Below are 22,559 nucleotides of genomic sequence, written 5' to 3'. Positions count from 1 at the left end.
TTCTGTAAACCCTGTAAATTATTTGTAAATCTGTGAACTTTTTTTTTTTTTCTGTAATGAAAGTGTCCAATGGCTTTACTTAAAGGCAGTGGACACTACTGGTAATTGTCAAAGACCAGCCTTCACAGTTGTTGTATCTCAACACATGCATAAAATAACTAACCTGTGAAAATTTGAGCTCAATTGGTCATCGAATTTGCGAGATAATAATGAAGGAAAAAAACACCCTTGTCATGCAAAGTTGTGTGCGTTTAGATGGTTGATTTCGAGACCTCAAGTTCTAAATCTGAGGTTTCAAAATCAAATTCATGGAAAATTACTTCTTTCTCAAAACTATGGCACTTCAGAGGGAGCCGTTTCTCACAATGTTTTATACCATCAATATCTCCCAAATACCCGTCACCAAGAAAGGATTTATGCTAATAATTATTTTGAGTAATTACCAATAGTGTCCACTGCCTTTAAACCATCTTTATAATAAGTAGGAAATAGATAAAAGTTTGAAAAACATTTGAGGTCACTACCACTTGTCCAAACACTTTTCAAAGAACCAAACACCTTGTACAGCAACAAATACTTTGCACTTCATCATGTTTATTTCCAAAACATTTAAATACACCTCCAGATAAAGGCAACATTTACAGAACAAACAGCACCAATTACACATGAACTCGTATCAGTTGAAATTACAAAACCCCCTAGCATTGGACGCCAACGTTGATGAAACCTGATGGCTGAAGAACTATCATTGGCAGAGTCATGGGTAGCGTGTTCTCCAGAGTTGCAAAATATTTCGACAAGAAATCACTAAAACATTATTGGGAATATCTTTAGAATTACATTCAACATGATAGGAAAAAGATTTCCATAATCCAGGAATTTTTTTAATTTGTTTATCAGAACATACATGTAGAAAGAATGGTTTGTTATGAGGTAACGTTCTGCAAAATCAATTGACCCTTTTTATGAAACATGCTAATTACATTCACGCATGCGTACAGGCCCTGTTGGTTAGCAAACGCCATATAGTTGTGCAAAAAACAGACGCATAACCGCGTCTGCGTCAGGCACCCATTACCTGCGTACAAAACAGCGCGATGTTCCAAAATTTTTGCCAACTAAAATGTTAGTACGCAGGCACTTTGTGCAATGTACATATTTCATGAAAAGGGTCTATTGCATGGAATGTTAGCAGCTCTGCAGCCGATTTCACGAAACGCTAGGATTAATCCTATCTCGAGTTAGGACGAGTAACCCGTCCTAACTTAGGATGGTTCAATGCATCCTAACGTCTTTGAATACGGAACTGAACTCGTCCTAAGTCCTAAGATTTATCCTAAGTTAGGAAGAGTTTGGTGAAAATCGACAGCAGGTGTGTGCACTTTTCCACTATTGTCAGCAAATCTCCTGTAAATTAAATTTCTTGTCGCCACAATGTTTTCTCTGGACCAAATTTATTTTTAAAATACCCTAATATTTCTGTCAGACAAAACAGTTTTAAATCCTAAATCAATTTTAAGACAGGCAGATTAGTAACTTTACATGTACATGAATCCAATAACGCAATCTTCCATGATCATACTACACGGACATAAAAAATCTAATCAACTACCCAGTAATAATAGTGTTATGTAAATAATATACACAGCCTTGTAGTACCCGTGCCAAGAAATATTTAAGATGAAAAAATGACCTGAACGTCAGGCTTGGAATTTCATCTTTGAAAGAGCAATGCCATTTTCATTTTGCAGAGGGCACTTCCATTGGAATATCCAACCTTTGCAGGGCACCAAGGCCAAACCCAGGGGCAGCTGAGACAATAAGCCTTTTTGAGGTATGGCGGACGTGATACGCACGCGTCACGCGCCGCGACTGATGCCACGCTCACCATGTTGGTGGTCATTAGGTTTACGTGTAAATGCTGCTTCGCCTAAAATGCGCACTTCACTGAATAACATACGTTCTATTTCTAGTGGTCAATCACACAAATTTACCACAACTTTACAGTGTTGTAGCATTGTGTCCGCCATACCTCAAAAAGGCTTATGGTCTGTGGCCTGCGTGTCATTCCAAGCCTGCACTATTGAACCTTAACTACATGAAAACATTATACTGCACATGATTATAAAATTTAAATGACAAGGGGTGGATTTCACAAAGAGTTAAGTACTAGTCTTATCTCGGGTTAGGGCCAGTTACTCGTCCTAACTTAGGACTAGCCACACGTTTTGTATATCTCCTAGGACTAGTCCTAAGTTAAGACTAGTCCTAACTCTTTGTGAAATCGACCCAAGATGTCTGTACTACATAAGAAAATCAGAGAGAAACTGACTTTAATAATTTGTAATGTGCTTGATTAGCTAATTCATTTTGAGGAATAAATTACAAAGTACATGTAAATCATTATTCAAAGCATGTAAACCTATATATTTTTGGTTTGTGGTAACACCATGTGTGTATCTACTTGCCAGGTACAGTTTGTTCTTAGAGAACTGTCTTGCTTTACTCTACTACCGCGCAGTAGACTTGTTGGATGTTCGGGAGACTTCTCAGATCTGAGAAAGAACTGTCCTGCTTTAAGAAAATTTCTAAGAACAAACTCTACCTGGCAAGTAGATACACACATGGTGTTGCCGCAAACCAAATATTGATACCTCACCATGCAACGCCTCAAATCCTTTACATGTAAACCTGTTACTGAAATTTATACTAGTATCACAAAACTTCACGCTTTTGTATAAAGTTCACTAGTGCAAGATTCCTAAGATTCCCGATTTAAAAAAAACTTTCTGCTTATAAAAATGTAAACTTCACTTGTGCAAGATTTCTTGTGTCAGCGGTACACAACTTACACAGCTACGCAAGTGGACTTACGAAGATGCATAAAGTTTTGTAAAGCCGGCGGCAGGTCTGGTGTACAAGGTCTAAGATATCTCCAGAGAATTTAGTTGAGGTCTCCACCAGCGGCGCTAATCCGCCTCCTGGTGTTGTACCTGTGAGTAGCCCCAGATGATGACTGCTCAGAGTTTGATGAGAGCCCATTCACTTCTTCTATGTATGAATTCTCCGCCCGCTTTTTAGTGTTTCGTGATCGGTCCTAGAAGAACACACAATACAAAAAAACTCTTCGATGTTATAAAAAAGTTTCTAAAATCAGGGAATTTTCAAATTTGTCCATCAGAACGTGGAATGATTGGTTTATTTTTAGGGAACTTTCTGAAGAATCAGGAAGGATGCCAGATCTGCTCTTAATCTTTGGAAAATGGTTGAAGCTAACTACACATGAGCCAGTGTTGTAGATCTGGAGACCTAGTCTTGGTCTGTCTCAAGATCCTTTTTAGCGGTCTTGGATGGGCTAGTCTCAGTCTGGCAAGAACTGGGCCCAATTTCAAGCACAAAAATTTGCTTAGCATGAAACTTCTACCTGATAAAAACACGATTATCAACCATTACTTCCCAGTGCTTTTCAGGATCAGTAATTAACAGCTGCAATTAACAGCTGAATACCAGTAACAAGCAATTTACAACAAATGGAAATTTGGCCGGTAATCCTGTTTTTATCAAGGCTGCCAATATCTTGGTCAGGGTCTCGGACTTCTCAATTTTGACTACAACTCTGGCATGAGCTGAATAGTTTTACGTGGGTTCGATGGGACCAAAGAAGTACTATGTTTGAGGGTTAATTCATGTAATTATTACTAACCGTGTGACCCTCCTTCCTTGTTTGTAAGACGATTCCATACAGACAAATCACAACCATAACCATCTGCAACGAAGAGGAATGGTCATCATTATATATGGGTTTAAAAAGAGAGAGAGTGGCGCTTAATACAACTTTAATTTTTTTTTTTAGAAGTGTAATCAAGACTATGGTTTGCGATAACACCATGCGTGTATTACTTGAAGATTATGTTCTTTAGCGAACTGTCTTGCTTTAGTAGGTTTTTGGAATTCAGGAGACTTCTCAGTTCTGAAAAGAACTGTCCTGCTATTTAACATACATGTAACTACTACCTGGGTGGAAAATCGAGACTTGGCTTTAGCATTTACTAGATTAGTATTAACTTCACAACCGCGGGGTGAGTTCTTAACTGGTGTCAATGTATCGTCGTGCTTGCTCTAGTCACTGTCAGGATTTGTTTTCAAACTATCATCATCAACATCGATCAATTACAACTTGCTCCTGTGCCAGGCAAGTCTCAAAAGCTGCCTCACCAATTCATACCCTTAAATGTCCTCTTCTCCTACGTCCCTCCATGACAAATTGTTTCGATTTAGATAGAGATTGGACTCCCTTGACCCTGTGCAGCACTGAAGTACACAACCACAGGGTCAAACACAAAGCAGACTATATGTTTCTCTCTTTATTCACTGCTTCACTACTTTCAAGGAAATTTGAAAGTTCAAGGATATTTTATGAAAATCCTGAAATCAAGAAAAATGCTGAGAAATCCCAAGCCTGACACTTACCTGCGCCAGTAACCAAAGGACTACGTTGAAAATGATGGTCTGAGCAAACAGATCTATAGCACTCTTCACACAGATGAGAGATTCAATCACAGTTATGGCTCTGAAATAAAACATGATCAGTTTAGTTGACAACGACATTATGATAAAGTATGTTTGTACGATGATGTTTGAGTAGCGCATGTTTGTTGCACAGGCTGTATACTCCCCAGGGAGCTGAGATATGGTTTAAGGAATGAATTAAATAGCCCAGTGACAAGGGAAAGTTGGTAGCACTTTGAGACGCCCTTCGGATGTGAAAACGTAATATACAAAATTTAATGATTACTATTGCATGGTGAGGTATAAATAAATAGTAAATTTACACAAAACAATGTGTTACAGCTTTCAAACACTGGGTTTTCAGAGCAATATCTAAAGGGCCAGAACATTTGCATTACAGGGAGATTTTGTACAACAAACACAGATACATAGAACTATATTCAACACAATATAATCTGACATGACACAATATCCACAATCAGGGAGATTTTCATAAATTGTTCAAAAGAACTTGAACAGATTTGTTCATTTTCAGGGAATATTTCAGAAAAACAGGAAGAGTTGACAGCTCTGTTTTTAATTAGTTTTCTGTTTGAGAAAGGAAGTAATCACAAAACCACACTACACTTTTGGAAAATACAATACAGTATACTCACGCAAAAACCCAGAGTTGAGTTCCAACCCTCTTACAAGCAGGGTCCGTCACGTAAGAATGATATTGCCTGTAATATGAACAACATTAAACAAAACTATTTATATACATTTGGTTTGCAGTAACACCATTTGTGTATCTTCTTGCTAGGAAGACTATGTTCTTTTGAGAACTTGTCTTGCTATATATTCTACTTCCGCGGAGTAGACTTTAGGGATTCGGGAGATTTCTCGCTTATGAAAAGAACTATCCTGCTTTTCTATTTAGTGCCAATTTCCATCTAGTAACAAAGTGCAATACAAAAGGTTCAAGCGAACAATACTTGCTGACCTGTTAATCATTAATATTAACTGCAGATTTAACTGCTACCGTCAGTGCATCATTTTTGCTCCCAGAGTTTAGTTTGAGTTTAGTTTTATTATGCTTTATACACTGGTATAAAAAGTATACAAATAGAAAAATTAAGATACCTTTAGAAACAAAATAGATTAAAATACCAAGTCAGTAAGTGGCAAGGAGAAACAGGCCCCAATTTCATAGAGCTGCTAAGCACACAAATTTGCTTAGCATGACATATCTTTCATGATAAAAACAGGATTGCCAACCAAATTTCCATTTGTTGTATGTTGCTTCTTACTCATATTCAGCTGGTGTATGCTTGTCCTGAAAATAACGTGAACATTTGGTCGGCATTCCTGTTTTTATTAAGGGAGAATTTCATGCTAAGCAAATTTTTGTGCTTAGCAGCGCTATGAATTTGGGCCCAGGTGACCAGCACCTCTAAAAAGCTGCCTGCCACAGAGGCCACTTTCATAAAGCTGTCGAGGATAAAACAGTGCTGGTCAAATAATTCTCTGCTGTGCAGAAATTGCCGAGCAGTGTATCAGTCGCAATACTTTGTGGTATTTTGGTTGATAATGTCTTTCTGCTTCAAGCCAGGTTTGTCAGTACTAATAAGCAAGATTTGTGAGTGCTAAGCAAGTTGTTGTGTTTGACAGCTTTATGAACTAGGGCCCAGTGAGCAGCAACATGAAATACGGCTTGATCTACGACGCTGAGTCCAGCTTACCTCAATACTGGAGCCACCATTGAACATACTAAGCAAATGCGAATAACACAGAGCGGATGGTCCGGAGCGAATAGGAAAATGTGTTTAGAGAAGAAAGTATTTAGCTCCACAAGCTGCAAATGAAAATGAGAGAGAAATCAATGAGTCGGTTTTAGAAAAATTGACATGTCATCCGAGGGTTCACACACAACACAGTATGTCACATTGGTCCAGTGGTTAAAGGAACACGTTGCCTTGGATCGGTCGAGTTGGTCTTTGAAAGGCGTTCTGTAACCGTTTGTTATAAAATCGGTATGGTTAGAAAGATGTTGTAAAAGTAGATCACAATGGTCTACACAAATATGCCTTGAAATTGCGTGGTTTTTGTTTTACCTCGTCGACAAACACGTGTGGCCATTTATGGGAGTCAAAAATTTGACTCCCATAAATGGCCAACCGTGTTAGTTCGCGACGTAAAATGAAAACCGTGCAATTTTGAGTGATACTTGTGTGGATCATCATATTCTACTTTTAAAACATCTTTTGAACCATATGCACTTTATAACAAACGGTTTCAAACATTTTTCATAGACCAACTCGTCCGATCCAAGGCAACGTATTCCTTTAAACTGTAGGACTTGCAATCACAAGGTTGCGGGTTTGAATGCCTCATTCTGTGTCCTAACAAATTATTACACTATTACCTGTTCATATGTTCTGTGGTAATTACTTATAACATGTATAATAATTGTTAGCATAAAAACTTACTTGGTAATAAGCAATGGAGAGCTGTTGATAGTATATAAAACATTGTGAGAAACGGCTCCCTCTGAAGTAACGAAAGAAGTAATTTCTCAATAAGATATTTGAATTGAACTCTGGAAGCACACAACTTGTGCAAGCGAGGGTGTTTTTTCTTTCACTATTCTCTCGCAACTTCGACGACCAATGGAGCTCAACTTTTCACAGGTTTGTTATTTTATGCATATAATGTTGAGATACAACAAGTGAGAAGACTGGTCTTTGACAATTACCAAAGGTGTCCAGTGCCTTTAAACAGATGAATATGATTCTTGTAATGATGACGTCGGGTGACAGACATGCGCACTTTGTAAGAGTGAGGGTGAATTGGGTTGATACATGAAAGAAGTAAATTACTTTACCTGTGTGAAGAGAATCATAATGAAGACTGCAATGACACGCATGTAGGAGGATTGTGGATCCAGCCAGCGTACCTCTGTCCAACTGTACAGACACGATATAAGATTGAGTATTAATGTTTGTTTTGGCCAGGGACGATTTCACAGAGGCAACAAGAGACTTGGTTTATTCATTTCATAAATATTTATAAAAGACACTAGCAGTAAAAAACTGAATTGTGGTCTTAAATATACAATTTGGCAGTTAATACAATAAAAGGTAGTTAAAACGATGAATAGCAGAAAGCATTCCGAAGACGTTTTGTAAAACCATCGTGGAAAACAACCTAGTGTCATTATGAAGACGATACTTGATTCAAACAAAATGATTTCTTAAATGCTGTACACTATCGAAACCTGCAGTAGGCTTCTAATCAAAACATTAATTTTAGACTGATTACCCAACTTATAACTTCCCTTCAAAACTATTTTTAAACCCATACTCTATAACTTATAATTTACAGGGGAGGGTACGAACCTTGCTGGCGTAAACTGCAACATGGCTCGCCTGATTTTACCAGATGTAGAACGGATATCTCTGAAAACAAAACCATCAAAGTTATCATGGATTCAAACTGAAACTAGCTCAGTTTTTGTGTTAAAGACTGCATTCTGTTATTGGAAGATCAAAATATTTTCATGAACTCTTATACATTTATAGTTGAATAATTTGATCTGTTCAGTCATCATCTTAAACTGTTAAAGGCAGTGGACACTATTGGTAATTACTCAAAATATTTATTAGCATAAAACCTTACTTGGTAACGAGTAATGGGGAGAGGTTGATAGTATTAAACATTGTGAGAAACGGCTCCCTCTGAAGTAACGTAGGTTTTGATATTGCGACTTTGAGATTTTGATACCATTAACCTCTCCCCATTATTCGTCACCAAGAGGTTTTATGCTAATAATTATTTTGAGTAATCACCAATAGAGTCCACTGCCTTTAAAAAACCCAGCTGGTAATCAATTTACCTGATGCTATCCCAGTGGAAATTTTTAATCTCCAGCTTTTTGCACAAATATAGACCGAGACAGATCCCAGCGCCGTTACAAAGGAGGAAATCCAGAACCAGGGAGTCCCACCAGCACTCCGCAAAGTTGGGCAGAAGGTGAATGAAGGCAAACTGGATAAATAAATAAAAAAATTAAAAAAAAGTGTTAAAAAATTATCAAATTCAAGTAATAAACCACAAGCAGGCATGATTTTGGGTCCTTAGGAAATAAGTAGGAATATTTTATCTAGTACAACATGTACACATGGTGTCGCTTTTAATAGATTTGTCAGGCTGTTAAAATCAGAATTTGACTGTTTTTTTCCCCCCAAGAGCCAAACAATTTAACAATCGGACTAAAGTAGGAAGAATGTCAAGTCTGCAAAAAGGAAATTAACTGACTGGCTAAGTTTTCAACAATTTGAGGTCGAACAAAGAGACTGAGTGGCACCCCCAACAAAGATAATGGAGAAATAGGGAGACCGCCAGCATCAAGCTAGATAGCTCAGTTGGTAAAGCGCTGGTACGTTTATCTGGAAACTGTTGGTTCAAACCCCAAGTCTACTCAAATTTCCTTTCATTCCATTTCAAAAAGTTGTGAAGCATACAGCTCATTTTTTACTACAAATCCAAGCCCTGTTTTTTACTTTTTTTGAGAAAGAGAGAGAGAGAGAGTTATATTTTAAAACTGAAGGTACCTCTGTTAGTTCCCATGTAAAGCTCAGCGTCCATAAGATCCCCCAATGCCGAATCATCATCGCTTTGACGATCCAACCGAAAAAATGTGAGAATGCAAACCAGTCCAGGTGACCCCACACTCGTTCAAAGGTTATGTCTGAACAATTAACTGCGTAAGACTAGAGAGAGAAAGATGATACGTGTAGTGAGTTGAAATGTTTGGACTGTATAGTAAAGACCTTTATCACCCTGTCACCATCTTGGTCAGGTTCCCTGTTTCCAATAACAGTAATGAATGCTAACATGGCTAACATTCATTGGCACCAGACTATTATTCCATCCAGCCTCAGTTTTGTTACAATGAGTTGGTATGGAGTAAAATCAAGATGACCACACCGTGATAAAGATCTATCGACATTATGAAGTTCATCCTCCAGAGGAATGTTTCCATCTGAAAACTTGACAATGGAAAAAAAAAGCATTTGAAAATTGTAACATCATGCTCAACAAAATGTTAGGCATTTATTCATTCATTCATTTATTAATTTGACAGGTTAAAATGAAATATTTATTTAAAAAAAGGATAATGAAAACATATACACCATACACAAATTAGCACCTCTGATGTTTAAAAAAAAGGTAAACTATAGCTATCAAGTTAATCTACTGAAAAGACCGGTCTTGTTGTTTGGTGTTTTGAATAAAACCAAATTGAATGAACGAAATAACAAAAATAAAAGTTTAAATCCTGTAATAAAAATCTACTCTCCCCAAAACTAAAGATGTATTTTCCCCTTCTCACTAGGCCACATAAAATAAAAAAACAACCTTTTCAGCTGATATTTTTTTCAAAATGTACAGGTTTGAAAAGATGTTTAAAGAAGGTTTTTATTCATGTTGGCAAAGCTAGAACAATTCTTAAAATATTTACTTGGGCTACACTGTGCTTAGTTGTTTGAAAAAGTTTACAGAAAACGGCATACAGGAGTTAAATTTGTTTGACAAAACTATTGAAAACATCAAAAACACAAAAATCCTCTGTTGTATAGTGATTTTGATGATTTCTTTATTCTTGATTTCATATTTGGCATGTCAAAACAACTTTAAAAAAAAAAAAAAAAAAACCTCCCTCCCTCCCCCATCAGCAAAAAAAAGGACGACCAACAATTTTTTTTTATGTGGCCTTAGCCCGACTGACAGGACTTACTTTTTCTGTAGGTTGTTGCGCTTCAAGATCGGGGAAGAACCAGACCATAATGCGTCGGATGTCTTGGTAGTTTTGAAACAAAATGAAGACAAGAAGCAATAGATACATGACACTGACACCTAGTAGAGAAAGCATTAAACACATCAATAAGAATTAGTACAAACTTATCAGCAAGGCCTGCTACTTCTATCTTTATATTTGGTGTGTTTTTAAAAAAGAAAAAATTGTGTGAGCAATGCAATTTCTTCTTCTGGAGATCAATAAAGTTTTCTTATGTCTTACTCCATGGAGGCAACGAAGGCGATTGCCTCATTGCCCTTTGGACATATTGCCTTGGTGCCCTTGCAATGCTCCAGTAGAAATTTACAATTTCCTCACAGGGTGCCCTTTACCAAAGAGAAAATGCCTCGCTGCCCTTGCTCTTTCAAAATCGAAGCATAGATGTACAGGCCTGGGCCCAATTTCATAGAGCTGCTAAGCACTAAAATTTGCTTAGCATGAAATTTCTTCCTTGATAAAAGCAGGATTACCAACGAAATTTCCATTTGATGCATATTGCCTGTTACTGGTATTCAGCAGTTGTTTGCTTATCCTGAAAACCACATGGAAATTTGGTTGGAAATCCTGTTTTTATTAAGGCAAAAATTTCATGCTTTAACACATTTTTCTGCTTAGCAGCGCTATGAAACCGGGTCCTGATCAGCTCATCCCAGCGGTCTCAGAAGAAACAGGTGGCTGGGGCCGAGCGAAATTGAAGTATAACCTCCTTCAATAAAAATGTTTTTGTTGTTAACAGATAAAACTTACCAAACACAACTCGCCATATTGCTGGATGGGGCCTTGTAAATGGACCTTGACAGGAAAAAGAACAGAAAAAAATTAGGTACTTTATAATGTTTTTTTTTAATATCGCCTAACATCACAGGGCCGGACAGCCACTTCGTTTTTTTATTTTTTTTTTAAACCTCAGCTTCACCTTGTAATAGATTAACTATTTGTTTAAATTTGTTGTGATGTATTTTGTAACTTTAAATGTTAGGACGAGTAACTCGTCTTAAGTCGAGATAAGACTAGTCTTAACTCTTTGTAAAATCCACCCCTGGTGCTGAAACATTAGTACTCCCTTTACAGTCTGTTAGGATGTATGCATTCATGGGTATCATCCACTAGGAGCTTGTCAATACTAGCATGACTATTAGTACAGAATACACTACTTTCCAAACATTTTACGAAGCAATAATGGATAAGTGCTTTGCTCAAGGGCACAAGTGTATGACCAGGATTTGAACCCACACTCTGTTGCTGACAATTATCAAAATAGCCAGTCTATGAAACAAGCATGGAATTAAATGGAGGCCATCCTTTTAAATTTTGCTGTGCTAAGCAAATTGTTTGCTTATTACAGGCTTTATGAAATTGGGCCTACTAAGTATGAACAATCTGTGGCTATTTGTAAAATCGAAACTGGGCCTGCACTGTGGAAGATATCTGAATTACCCAACACTACAGCCATGCAGCTCTTTGACTCTATTTACCGTTTGGGAATGCAAGTAGACTGATGAGAAGAAAGAAGAATACAACACAGCACAGACCATTGCGGATATTGCCATCATTGCTTGTGTCACTCGTTCTGAAGTGATGAAAACAAAATTTGGAAAAATTAAACAGATTAGGAATAAATAAATAAAAATTTATGAAGTTCGAATCCCACCAGAGTAACATGCCTGTGATATTTTTTCACAGGACTTGGGAAAGTACTGAGTATACAGTGCTAACACACATCGGTGTATGGGTAAAAACCAAAATTAATATAAATTATTAAAATTTAACTATTGAATACAATTTTCACACACTTGTAAATGAGTAAAGCCTGTTTTTTTTGCGAATATGACTCAAAATTGCATGGTTTTCCTTTTACCTCCTATTAACGCGGTCGGCCCTTTAAAAATTTAGTGGAGTCAAATTTTTAAGTTGCCGACCGCAATTTCAAAGCAAAATTGTGTGGATCATTGTATTCCACTTTTAAAACATCTTTCCAACCATGTGTTTTATAACAAACGGTTACAAATGCTTTTTATACTGCCAACCCGTCAGATACTACAAGGCAACGTGTTCCTTTAATTAACAAATATATTTTGATAAACCATACCATCCATCATCACCATCTAAATATTGATAATTCTAACTCAGTAACTGTCATGATCTATGATTTTTGAACGTGCTTGCTAAGGCTGCTAATGTTTCATTTAACTTAATGCTTATTATTATGAATATGATTGCCTGATCATCAGTGACTGATGCCTTTTTCGATGGATACAAATAAAACTATAAAAAAAAGTACAATTAAATAATGATTTAAAAATAATTATTAAATATAATTAAATCAGGCCTATAATAATTTACTATGTTATTAAAACAACAAAAGGCCTACTACTACTACCTATCCAGTTGGTTGGACCTATTGTGGGAGGGAGTACAAAATAGTTTTGTATCTGCATTTATTAAAAAATATGGGGCCCAAATAAATGTAGGTCAACTCGGGCATTTTGTACCATCTCGAGGCCCCGCCTGCTGGACAAAGTCGACTTCCCTATATTGGCAAACAAAAGGGTCGACTTGTCTCCGTACGACAAAAGGGGGAAAAATGACTTACTTTGTGAATGCAAAGTAGACTGTTGCGATCAGCGCAGCTAAAAGAAGCGTAAGTGTGTGTGGTTTGTAGAAGAATTCCAGGTTGATATCCTCAACAGACTGTTCATTGATCAGCCGAAAATGATCGCTCATTTCAGAGGCAGATAGTCGCCTGTGTCCTCGCCTGGAAATCGCCATTTCTACACAGGACCAGTTGACCGTGCAGCCGGCTTACAGCAGACGCTTCGATTCTCGCCCCGGTGATGATTTATTTGTAAAAGGCACATGTCATTAGCGTTTTTTTCCGATTTGATGTTTGCGCCCAACTATAGTTGGGCTTGTCCAATTATAGTTACGCTGATTCAATTTGATACGTAAACTTCACTTGGGCCAAGCCCAACTGCAGCTGGGCTTAGTTACTTAATTTGGGTCAATCTTCAACGAGTGCACTATATAAAAAAGAGCAGGAAAGGAAACCGGAGAATGTTTGGTGAGTTTGTAAGGCTGCACAAAGTGTGTTAAAACAAACATCAGCTTGAGCTCATTGTACGAATGGGAGTGCTTAATTTGTCAGGTACTTATTCAATTGAGTTTTGGTGTCTTTGAAATTGAAGAGGTCTTTTGCTATTTGATTCGATTTACTAATCTTATTTAATGACATGCAGTTTTGCACAGTTTAGCATTACGGGTAGACCATGTACAGGGGGGGGGCTTGGGCAAGCAGTTAGGGGGGGGGCAGAGCTAGAGGCAAATTGGCAAAGTAGGCATTGAACAAGGAAGCCACCCATTGCTCTACTCCTAGAACTATGTATGAGGCTCACTCGTGGAGACGATATATCGCCTTACTATAGCAGTTCAGAACGAACCTCGTTAAGTCATCACTCAGTCAGTCAGTCATACTTGGGCCTACTCATAGTTCTAACTTTTTCTAGGCACACATGATACTGATAGGAGGAGTACTATTGTCCCATAACCAGCATTAGTTGCAATAACATAACCCTCCTGCCGACGGCGGAGCCGGAGGTCAGCCGTCGGCAGGAGGGTTACGTTATCGCAACTACACAACCATCTGGTTACAGTCACAACCAAGTTACTAGTTAGTGAAGTAGTTGCGATTGTAACCCCCCTCCTGAAGGGGGGGGGGGCTCTTCACTAAAAAGCTTGCTGCTTTATTAATTGCTTCGTGTTCAAAGGAGGGGAGGCAAGGGTTCGGGTGGGGAGGGGACCTGAGAGATAACTATATAGGCATATCATTAACCAATTTTTTTGTTTGTTCTACACTGCAGTTGTTCTACATGTTTGATTCATTATTTAAGACCATTGCCATGGCAACCAAGATGTTTCCAAAATCATTCGCCTACTACCAGTCTCTGAACAGTAAAACAAATCTTGCAGTGTGTAGAACTAATACCATTAGATGCCTTTCGACATTGAGTCAACAAAGATGGAGAAAGGCAGCAGGAGGGATAAACGAGTGTCGCTCTAAGAAATACTTTGAAGGAACAGACGGTCTAAGTGCAGCTTCACCAAAAACTGATGCCACAGGATGGCATCAAATTCTGCAATCACCATGGCATCTTTCAAAAACATGGCTATGTACTGGGAGCAGTTTTGTAATATGTGCTCCACGTGATGAACACGGAAATGGAGACAGGCTTTCTACATCTGACTCTGGTATTCTACACACAGATACTTCTGGTGTCGCAAAAACAGATACCAAAGAAATAAATGCACTAGATGATGACGTTTTGAAGACGGAAACAAGAAACTCAGACAGTGTTACTGTTGGCATTGATACAGAAAATATACATGCTGCCAGTCGAACAGGGACAACAAGCAGAGACCCAACAAAAGTAAACAGTGATTTGGTTAATGCCCATGATGATGGTGGGATAGGCCTCTTAGACGACGCAGATGAAGATGACGTCCTGGCGGCGCAAGACTCTCCGATGGTCTTGGAAGAGTTCATCAAACCGTTTCTGCCAACCGAATCCCTAACCCTAGCTTCGTATGCAGACCATTCAGTTACTTTACAGAAACTTGTTGAGCTTGGAGTCGACCTATCGAAGGTGGAAAAGAAGGCTCGCATCGGTAATGCCCTCCTGAAGATGGACTTTGAGAAAGACATCAAAGATAAGATCATCTTCTTGCACGACGTTGGGATATCGGGGGAAGGACTGGGTCACTTTCTTACCATCAATCCTTTTGTCTTGACGGAGGAACTACAGAACCTGGAGGCTCGGATCGGCTACCTAAGAGGGAAGAAGTTTTCTGAGGATGCCATCACGAGAGTGCTGACGAGAGCCCCTTTTTTCATCAGTTTCTCAGTACGTGAAAATGCTCTTTATTTATTTATTACCAGGCATGTATGCTTCATTTTTGACAGGGCAAGGGCACCAAGGCATTTTCTCGTTGGTGAAGGGCACCCTTTGAGGAAATTGTAAATTTCTACTGGAGCATTTAAAGGGCACATTACTTGAGCGTCTTGGAATCGAGACTAATTTGTTTCGTAAAGATCTAACATTTATCTTAAAATGAGGATCGATCTTAATTGCTAAGCAAAGTGTGATGTCAAAATGAGGGAAATCACGATGGCAAATTTGACAACTCTTTACTTAGATGAGTCTTGTTTCTGTGTGAAAGCCCAGTTGTGCCACCATATAAAGGGTTTGCTCTGAACGTTTTTAGTGACTAGCTAGGCAGCTGAAAACAGTTTGTCCAGACTGGTCCATATTTCGTCTCTGGATGTTTTTCAACACTAAACCTTTAATCTAGACCACTTGGAAAGAGATTTGAAAGGTCCTCAGGTGTTTCAACTAGCGTTTGGCCAGCGATTCACTGTTAACATGGTTAAAGGGTTTGAGTACTTTTTGTAGGAAACAAAACACAATGTCCACAGATTTACATTAAATTTACATGGTTTGAAGATAATGATGGTAGAAAGCTTCCCGTAAAATATTTCTTGCTGATGTGCTGTAATTTTTCAAATAATGACTACTGGCATGACTGGTTTTGAATACCAGTAACCATGGTAACTGGTACACATTGTACGTACATACATGCTGAAATAACTTTGTCTCCTGAGCAAAATTATTATTTCTTGACATTGTTTTACTAATTTTCAAAAACTGCAGCACCTCAGCAAGTAATATTTTAAGGGAAGCTTTCTTCTATTATCATTTCAAACTGTGTAAATTCAATGTAAATTTTCGAACATTTTGTTTTGTGTCCTACAAAAATTAAGAAGAATTTGACATAGTTGGCCTACCCAACCTGTGCTGTTGAATAGTTACATAAAAGTGGAAAGATGACAGTGTAGTCTTTTAAAGGCAGTGGACACTATTGGTAATTACTCAAAATAATTGTTAGCATAAAACCTTACTAGGTAACAAGTAATGGGGAAAGGTTGATAGTATAAAACATTGTGAGAAACGGTTCCCTCTGAAGTGACATAGTTTTCGAGCAAGAAGTAATTTTCCACGAATTTGATTTCAAGACCTCAGATTTAGAATTTGAGGTCTAGAAATCAAGCATCTGAGAGCACACAACTTCGTGTGACAAGGGTGTTTTTTTTCTTTCATAGTTATCTCGCAACTTCGACGATCAATTGAGCTCAAATTTTCACATGTTTGTTATTTTGTGCATATGTTTAGATACCCAAAGTTAGAAGACTGGTCTTTGACAATTACCAATAGTGTCCAGTGTCTTTCATCAATTTAATTTTGATTCTGTAACAGGTGGAGAGAGTTGACAGTAAATTGGGTTTTTATCAGAAGGAGCTGAGCTTAACTGGAAATGAGCTTCGGAGTGTTATCACAAAGATGCCCAAGGTAGGCTTACAAACATGTATTATTATTACTATTGGTTTATTAAAACACATTCAAACATCGGAGCTACAAGCTGAATTGAGATTAAAATACAGAGATTCATATAAAAAATAGAAATGTTAAAATTTACAAAAAACCATTAAGAGATACAATTTGTTTTTTATACATTAAAAAGGCAAACTGGCAAGTGCCATTGACTAATTAGGTAAAACAAAAAATTGCACGGCAAGTCACATTCAAAGGTCAAGGTGAAGGGATGGGGACAAAAGGCATGAGTGAACAGAGTGAACACAAATCAAGAGCTATTGTTGAGTGCTTGGACAAGGGATGGAATGCAACTATTTTTGTAACGACCAGTTCTACATTTGGGGGGGGGGGGGGGCACATTTTGTTGGCATTCCGCAAGTTGTTGCTTTTGTTTGGTGGGAACCAGTGCCTGTAGTTTCCAGATTCAAACGAGGTCTTACCAAAATTTACAAATAAATGACTCAGTCTATCAGTGATTGTAGGCAAACTGAACAATTGACATATTTTATGTAGTATAAGATTTGTTCAACCAATCCAGGCTAACAGCAGAATTGTTTATTGGGGTGGTGGAACCTTGTAAAAAAATGCAAAACAAGTAAGAGCAACTTTGTTTTCATTTCAGTTGGTCACGTTTAAAGTGCAACATATCAAGGAGAGTCTGTTTGTAATCCGGCAGCAACTCGGCTTCACAAGAACAGAGCTGAAGAATCTCATTCTTGAAGATCCAAGGGTGCTCCTTAGAGGTATAGTACAAGGAATGTTTTCTTCTTGATCATCGTATCGTTAACCCTCCTACTGTATAATAATAAATAATAATAATGTTGAACATTTCTAGTGCGCCATGTCTGTCAATGATGACACTCCTGGCGCAAAAAAAACATGAACTCCGCTACACAATGACACAAGACAACCAAAAGTTGACCTGTGACCTCCTAACTACCGTCCGGCGCTCCAACAACTGAGTTGTCTAGCTCATGTTGGCGTCTACCTATTTTGTCAATATTGTTTTTGTCAATATCTTTTTTGTCAATATCTATTTCGTCAATGTCCTTTGTGGCGTGTCATGTCCAAAAGGTTAAGAGCACCGGATTCAAGCTCTGATGTTTGATCAGCAGAGGGTGGGCTCGAGTTCCAGTCGTGAGACTTTTGTCCTTTTAAGCAAGATACCATGATTGCTTCGTAAAGTTGGGGAGGTAACATGTAGTGCTTTCTGCTCCACCAGCCAGGCATCTGATTGATGATACCCAAGCCAAGGGTGTTGCCCTGTTTTAGCCCACACCTTGAAGTGGCCTTCAGGCCTTGTGTGTCAATCGAATTGCATAAATAAAATAAATTAAAAATGTTTTAAAAAATCTTTGTTCGGGGTGCCACATTTAGTTTCACATTTACTGGTATTTAACAGATTTTCTGCTCTCCCTGCTTGAGATTCGGAGAATAGCACAAGACAGGAGAGAATGGGAAAAGCTTGTGTCCTTTTGCTGTGCAGCCGACTGACGATGATGATGGTATTCAACCATATTCACAAGTCAAGTTTATTTTTGTGTTCAAGATTTGCAAAAAATTCCAAATCCATTCAATTTTTCTAGAATAACAGCAGCAAAGCCTATTTTGATTCACAGGTAAGAAAAAGCTGATAAGCACTTTTGATGTACTGCACAACCACATGGGTATCCCTCACAAGCAACTTGTGAAGAATCCCCAGGTGTTCAATGGAAGAGTCTACAAGTTGCAAGAGAGGCATCAGGTAGGAATTAATCCAACCCCCAAATTATAGACCCTGTACATTTTGTTTACAAATAGAGTGACCTTACAAGTACATTCCATGTTTTTTTTCTGGCACGCGAGATTGTACACAGGGAAATTTGTCATAATTTCCACAAATGCAAGAGTTAAAAAATGAACAACTGAACAAGTTTTGAAAGTGTAAGATGTTTTGTTTCTTGCATGAAGTCATGAAGTCAGAGTATACAGTTCTTAACAGACATCGGTGTAAGGGCAAAACCTCTATAATATATTTTGTCATCCCCGGTGCAAAATTAACATCTAATAAACCTCTCATTTTAAATTCTCACACGGTACATTTGGATACCTACACAACCCTCCCCTCAGTCATAATTTAAAAAAAAACGTACTTCTGAAAAATCAAAACATTTCTATTTTCATATTGAATTGTTATTTCTGAATCTCATATTTTATTGTTTCAGTTCCTGAAATTGCTTGGCCTCGCTCAGTACAACCCGACCCAGCCGGGCTACATCTCAACTGAAAACTTATCTAAGGTTCCAGATGCTGTCTTCGCACAAGAAATCGCCAAGTCCTCCATTAATGAATACAATACTTTCTTAAAGACACTGTAACAATCTTCACAATGGTATTTTATTGCAACAGTCAAACATGAACTTGGAGTATTTTGTAACAATTTCACATAAAATGTATAAAAGGGAGTTTGAAACCATCATTGATTTTAACTTTAGAAGTTCTTGATACTTTTATATTCACCATTCCATCTGTAATCTCATCTAAATTTTAGCACAGGTTTTGGTTTAAACAAAATGGTGTCAATTTTTGTTTTGGCCCATTGCGGAATGCCAAACTAAACACAACCAGCCATTATTTGTTCTGTGAATATTCGCCTACCGAAATCCATGGTATTTGGACTAGGCCTCGTTTGATTTTAACAAATGCCACATGACCAACAATCCTCCAATCAAACGACAAGGATCTACTTGGTTGGTACACAAATTAAATACACATGTACATATGAGCCATAAGGTTCCCAGGGTAAATTGGCCAGGGCAGGCTATCCTGGCCCCAAAGGTCATGCTGACCCAGCAAGCAGGGAACCAGTCACAAACTGCACACAGAACATAACATTTTAGCTGGGGCCTTTCTCGAACCTCGGCATGGGCTCCAGCTTTGGCTAACCCTTTTCCAGTAAGCAAAAAGGTTTGGTGCATAGTAAACGTTTGTGCCTCAATAATCAAAGCAGATCTACGGATGGTTCTAGGATGGTCAACTCGGTGATAAATTATGCCACCAAGAGTAGGAGGGTTACTTGAATTATTCATCTATGCTGTGAGTGATTAAAAATCTGTCAAAATACAAAAGTGTTCTTTTGTTCAAAGTGGTGTTTTTGTAACTGTTCACCTTATCGGTACACATGACTAGACATATAATGCAATTTTGAGTTCACAGGGCTTCTTAAAACTAACCCCTAGTGTCTTTGTTACACATTGCACCCAACCAGGGCCTCGCAAATGCAATGGTTGTCTTGGTACACAAAACATTCTGCGTTGTAATGCATACTCATCACTGCATACACGGCGCAGCAATTCCACTGATAGAGGGCGCTCTCTGGAAGCCATGAACCAGTCGGATTTTTCGTATGATCATTTGTGCAAATCGTCCAATAGTTGCTACAAAATTGTCAAAATAGTGGTAGTTACTGTAGCAACACTGGCTATGGCTGTACTCGTAGCCAAAGTCGTCAACCTGTACCCTTAGCTAGAGGTCAAAAGCAGGTCACTCATTGGCCCATCCTGTTCACCTCGTGTATCCTGCACGTATTCTATTGTTTCATCATCAATTTACACTAGTTATATTAAGACGACGGTGCGATGACTTCAATGCATTCAAGGTCCTTTGGCCTAACCTCCAAAATGTTCCACAATAGTTTGGTGCCTTGCTAAAGGTTAACTCTCTGTGGCTGATAACTCTGCCTTTTCTCGTTGTTTGTTGAAGGAACCCAACCTCTGTAGTACTTCTATTGATGAGAGACAGCTGCTTTTGAAGAGCACTTGTTTACCATCGTCTGTGAATGAAATATAATGATAAACGATTAGAATAATGTTTACAAACATTCTTTCCATAATGAAGGGAACCTATATGGGAAAATTAAACTTGCACTGGAACTTTTCAAGGGACACCAGCGTTGACCAGTGGCGAGACCAGGGCCAATAACAAGGGGTAATGGAAGTGCCCAGCCCTTGAGGAGCAGTGCTGCCTTGAAGATCGATGGCAACAAACAAGAGATGTGCCCAATTCTGGCCGAACATTTGTAGGGTACAGTAGATGATGGATTTGAAAGAAGATGTGGCCATCCAATGGCAAAGGGCAATTGCCAGGGGCAATCGCCAGGGGCAATGGCCTGGGGCCAATCCTGGCCAAACATTTGTAGAGTACAAGTAGATGATGGATTTGAAAGAAGAAGTGGCAATCTAGGGGCAATGGCTAGAAGGGATGGCCAGGACCGGTGGGCAGGGTTAGTGACTAGTCACTAGGGCCAATGAGCAGGGCCAATTGCCTCAAGTATCAAGCATGCAGTGCTACTGTACTATCAAAAACAATGTCTATTGTTCTGAAGATACTTACCAAAAAGCACGGTGATTGCAGGATCAGAACCGTCATGTTTAACCTTTGACTTCACTAGGCATTTTGGATTGGTATTGGTGACGGGGCCACTTCGAACTCGGCTCAGGAATTGCCTGCATTGTAGATATGGGTGTATAAAAATTTACAAACATTTATTATTATCATAAATATTTCTGGTTGGTTAATCAAACATTAATTTAAGGATGTAGGCCCTACCTCAGTCATTTAGATGATGCATTTATTAAGCAAATTGTCACTGCCAGTGCCGGCTCCAACCCCCCCCCCCCCCAGTGGATGAAGCCTCCCGTCATATTTCATTGTGATTCAGAACTGCAATGCGTTATGGGTAGGCAGAGGGAGAGGGGGTGCATTCGACGACCATTTTGTATGTTGTCATGAACGAGGTGCGCATGCATGGCCTATATCTCTGTGTGGGTTCAACAGCGCCCTCTCTTGATATATTTTGCTAATCGCGATCAACCTAAAAGTTGCCAAGATTAGCAAGAACATGATTATGATTATGAAGAAAGGCTTTAGATTAGATAAGAAGTTTAACCCCTACATCTGGATATCCGACCCTACAACAATGGTTGGTCCACTTCCCACTTCATCCATCCCACTTCTCTTTTCAGACTTTGATTTGAGATATGCTTGTTTTAACTTTATTTCTTAATTTTAAATTCAGGCATTCCTAACTATTGTTGATTAAATTTAAATTTATATTTCATAAAAAATAAAAAATAAAATTCTGATTCTGAACTCACCTTGCAGATTGAGCATTTGCTTCCCACGGGCAGAATTCCACCATGATACTCTTGATAAACTTAAGGGTCACGTGCTTAACAACCGCTGGCATTTTGAGATTTCTTTATGCAGCGAGCTAAGTTTTTGTGTGTTTAAGCATGGAGGTAGATGGTTTAAGAAAATGAACCTCTCTGGAAGAACCTTTACAAAAATAGACACACACATGGATTGGAACCTCCGCTGCTGGTCGAAGCCAGGCTCCAAATTGAGGCCAGTCAAATTGTTTATAAACACAGTCAACGTCCGTCACTCACCATCCACTGGATGGTCCAGTCTACCTCCGTGCGCTAAACAGTAACACACATTTTGATGGCCCTGTTATCAATTATTTGACGAGACAATAAACAAAAACCATTAACAAAACCGCCTAAACTCCAAAATAATTCTACCTCCATGATGTGATCAAGGCAGTAGCTCCACTTTTGTGTTGGCCACACAAAAGTGGAGCTATGCTGGCAGGGAGATATAAAAGTACACCTTGAAAAGAGACTACGGCCCTTTTCGAAACTACGGCTTCAGCTTTGATTCGGCTCAGGCTAGCTTCAATATGTGCGTGCTTTGTTGTATAAGAGGACGGAGCCTAAAGCCGAATCCAGCACAAGGGCCGTTGT

General features: G+C 38.6%; 3 protein-coding genes across 4 annotated transcripts; 1 reads left to right on the top strand and 2 right to left on the bottom strand.

Annotated features, from left to right (window-relative positions):
- Positions 1 to 574: 574 nt before the first annotated feature.
- On the bottom strand, positions 575 to 13,168 carry LOC139949989 (phosphatidylserine synthase 1-like). Its single transcript, XM_071948604.1, has 13 exons — positions 12,942 to 13,168; positions 11,824 to 11,918; positions 11,096 to 11,140; positions 10,289 to 10,407; positions 9,102 to 9,260; positions 8,384 to 8,535; positions 7,887 to 7,946; positions 7,373 to 7,454; positions 6,231 to 6,343; positions 5,166 to 5,231; positions 4,471 to 4,570; positions 3,704 to 3,766; positions 575 to 3,097 (listed from the first exon to the last, which is right to left on the bottom strand). Exons 1-13 carry the CDS (start codon positions 13,115 to 13,117, stop codon positions 2,945 to 2,947), a joined length of 1,383 nt encoding a protein of 460 aa, XP_071804705.1. The 5' UTR covers positions 13,118 to 13,168; the 3' UTR covers positions 575 to 2,944.
- Positions 13,169 to 13,360: 192 nt separating this feature from the next.
- On the top strand, positions 13,361 to 20,585 carry LOC139949545 (transcription termination factor 3, mitochondrial-like). Of its 2 annotated transcripts, none has more exons than XM_071947921.1 (6): positions 13,361 to 13,409; positions 14,206 to 15,246; positions 16,657 to 16,749; positions 17,396 to 17,516; positions 18,393 to 18,517; positions 18,978 to 20,585. In XM_071947921.1, exons 2-6 carry the CDS (start codon positions 14,215 to 14,217, stop codon positions 19,128 to 19,130), a joined length of 1,524 nt encoding a protein of 507 aa, XP_071804022.1. In that variant the 5' UTR covers positions 13,361 to 13,409; positions 14,206 to 14,214; the 3' UTR covers positions 19,131 to 20,585. The 2 variants fall into 2 exon arrangements, with proteins under 2 accessions (XP_071804022.1, XP_071804023.1); XM_071947922.1 differs by having other exon boundaries at positions 13,375 to 13,493.
- Positions 19,185 to 22,509, bottom strand: LOC139949546 (large ribosomal subunit protein mL53-like). Its single transcript, XM_071947925.1, has 3 exons — positions 21,909 to 22,509; positions 21,145 to 21,257; positions 19,185 to 20,584 (listed from the first exon to the last, which is right to left on the bottom strand). Exons 1-3 carry the CDS (start codon positions 21,998 to 22,000, stop codon positions 20,466 to 20,468), a joined length of 324 nt encoding a protein of 107 aa, XP_071804026.1. The 5' UTR covers positions 22,001 to 22,509; the 3' UTR covers positions 19,185 to 20,465.
- Positions 22,510 to 22,559: the final 50 nt, after the last annotated feature.

The sequence above is a fragment of the Asterias amurensis genome, chromosome 17 (assembly GCF_032118995.1).
Source record: "Asterias amurensis chromosome 17, ASM3211899v1".
Lineage (NCBI taxonomy): Eukaryota > Metazoa > Echinodermata > Asteroidea > Forcipulatida > Asteriidae > Asterias > Asterias amurensis.
The sequence above is the reverse complement of the archived record's forward strand: the minus strand, read 5'-3'. Positions and strand labels throughout refer to the sequence as shown.

What these genes read in the sequence shown, in the direction of transcription:
- LOC139949545 (XM_071947921.1), top strand. Translation starts at nt 14,215, where the DNA reads ATGTTTGATTCATTATTTAAGACCATTGCCATGGCAACCAAGATGTTT. An exon ending in CTTTTTTCATCAGTTTCTCA is followed by an intron (nt 15,247 to 16,656) that starts GTACGTGAAAAT and finishes ATTCTGTAACAG; the next exon opens with GTGGAGAGAGTTGACAGTAA. An exon ending in AGTTGCAAGAGAGGCATCAG is followed by an intron (nt 18,518 to 18,977) that starts GTAGGAATTAAT and finishes TTATTGTTTCAG; the next exon opens with TTCCTGAAATTGCTTGGCCT.
- LOC139949989 (XM_071948604.1), bottom strand. Translation starts at nt 13,117, where the DNA reads ATGGCGATTTCCAGGCGAGGACACAGGCGACTATCTGCCTCTGAAATG. An exon ending in TTCCACTGGGATAGCATCAG is followed by an intron (nt 7,947 to 8,383) that starts GTAAATTGATTA and finishes TTTTGTTTTCAG; the next exon opens with AGATATCCGTTCTACATCTG. An exon ending in CAAGGAAGGAGGGTCACACG is followed by an intron (nt 3,098 to 3,703) that starts GTTAGTAATAAT and finishes GTGTTCTTCTAG; the next exon opens with GACCGATCACGAAACACTAA.
- LOC139949546 (XM_071947925.1), bottom strand. Translation starts at nt 22,000, where the DNA reads ATGCCAGCGGTTGTTAAGCACGTGACCCTTAAGTTTATCAAGAGTATC. An exon ending in GCAAATGCTCAATCTGCAAG is followed by an intron (nt 21,258 to 21,908) that starts GTGAGTTCAGAA and finishes TCTACAATGCAG; the next exon opens with GCAATTCCTGAGCCGAGTTC. An exon ending in TGCAATCACCGTGCTTTTTG is followed by an intron (nt 20,585 to 21,144) that starts GTAAGTATCTTC and finishes TTTCATTCACAG; the next exon opens with ACGATGGTAAACAAGTGCTC.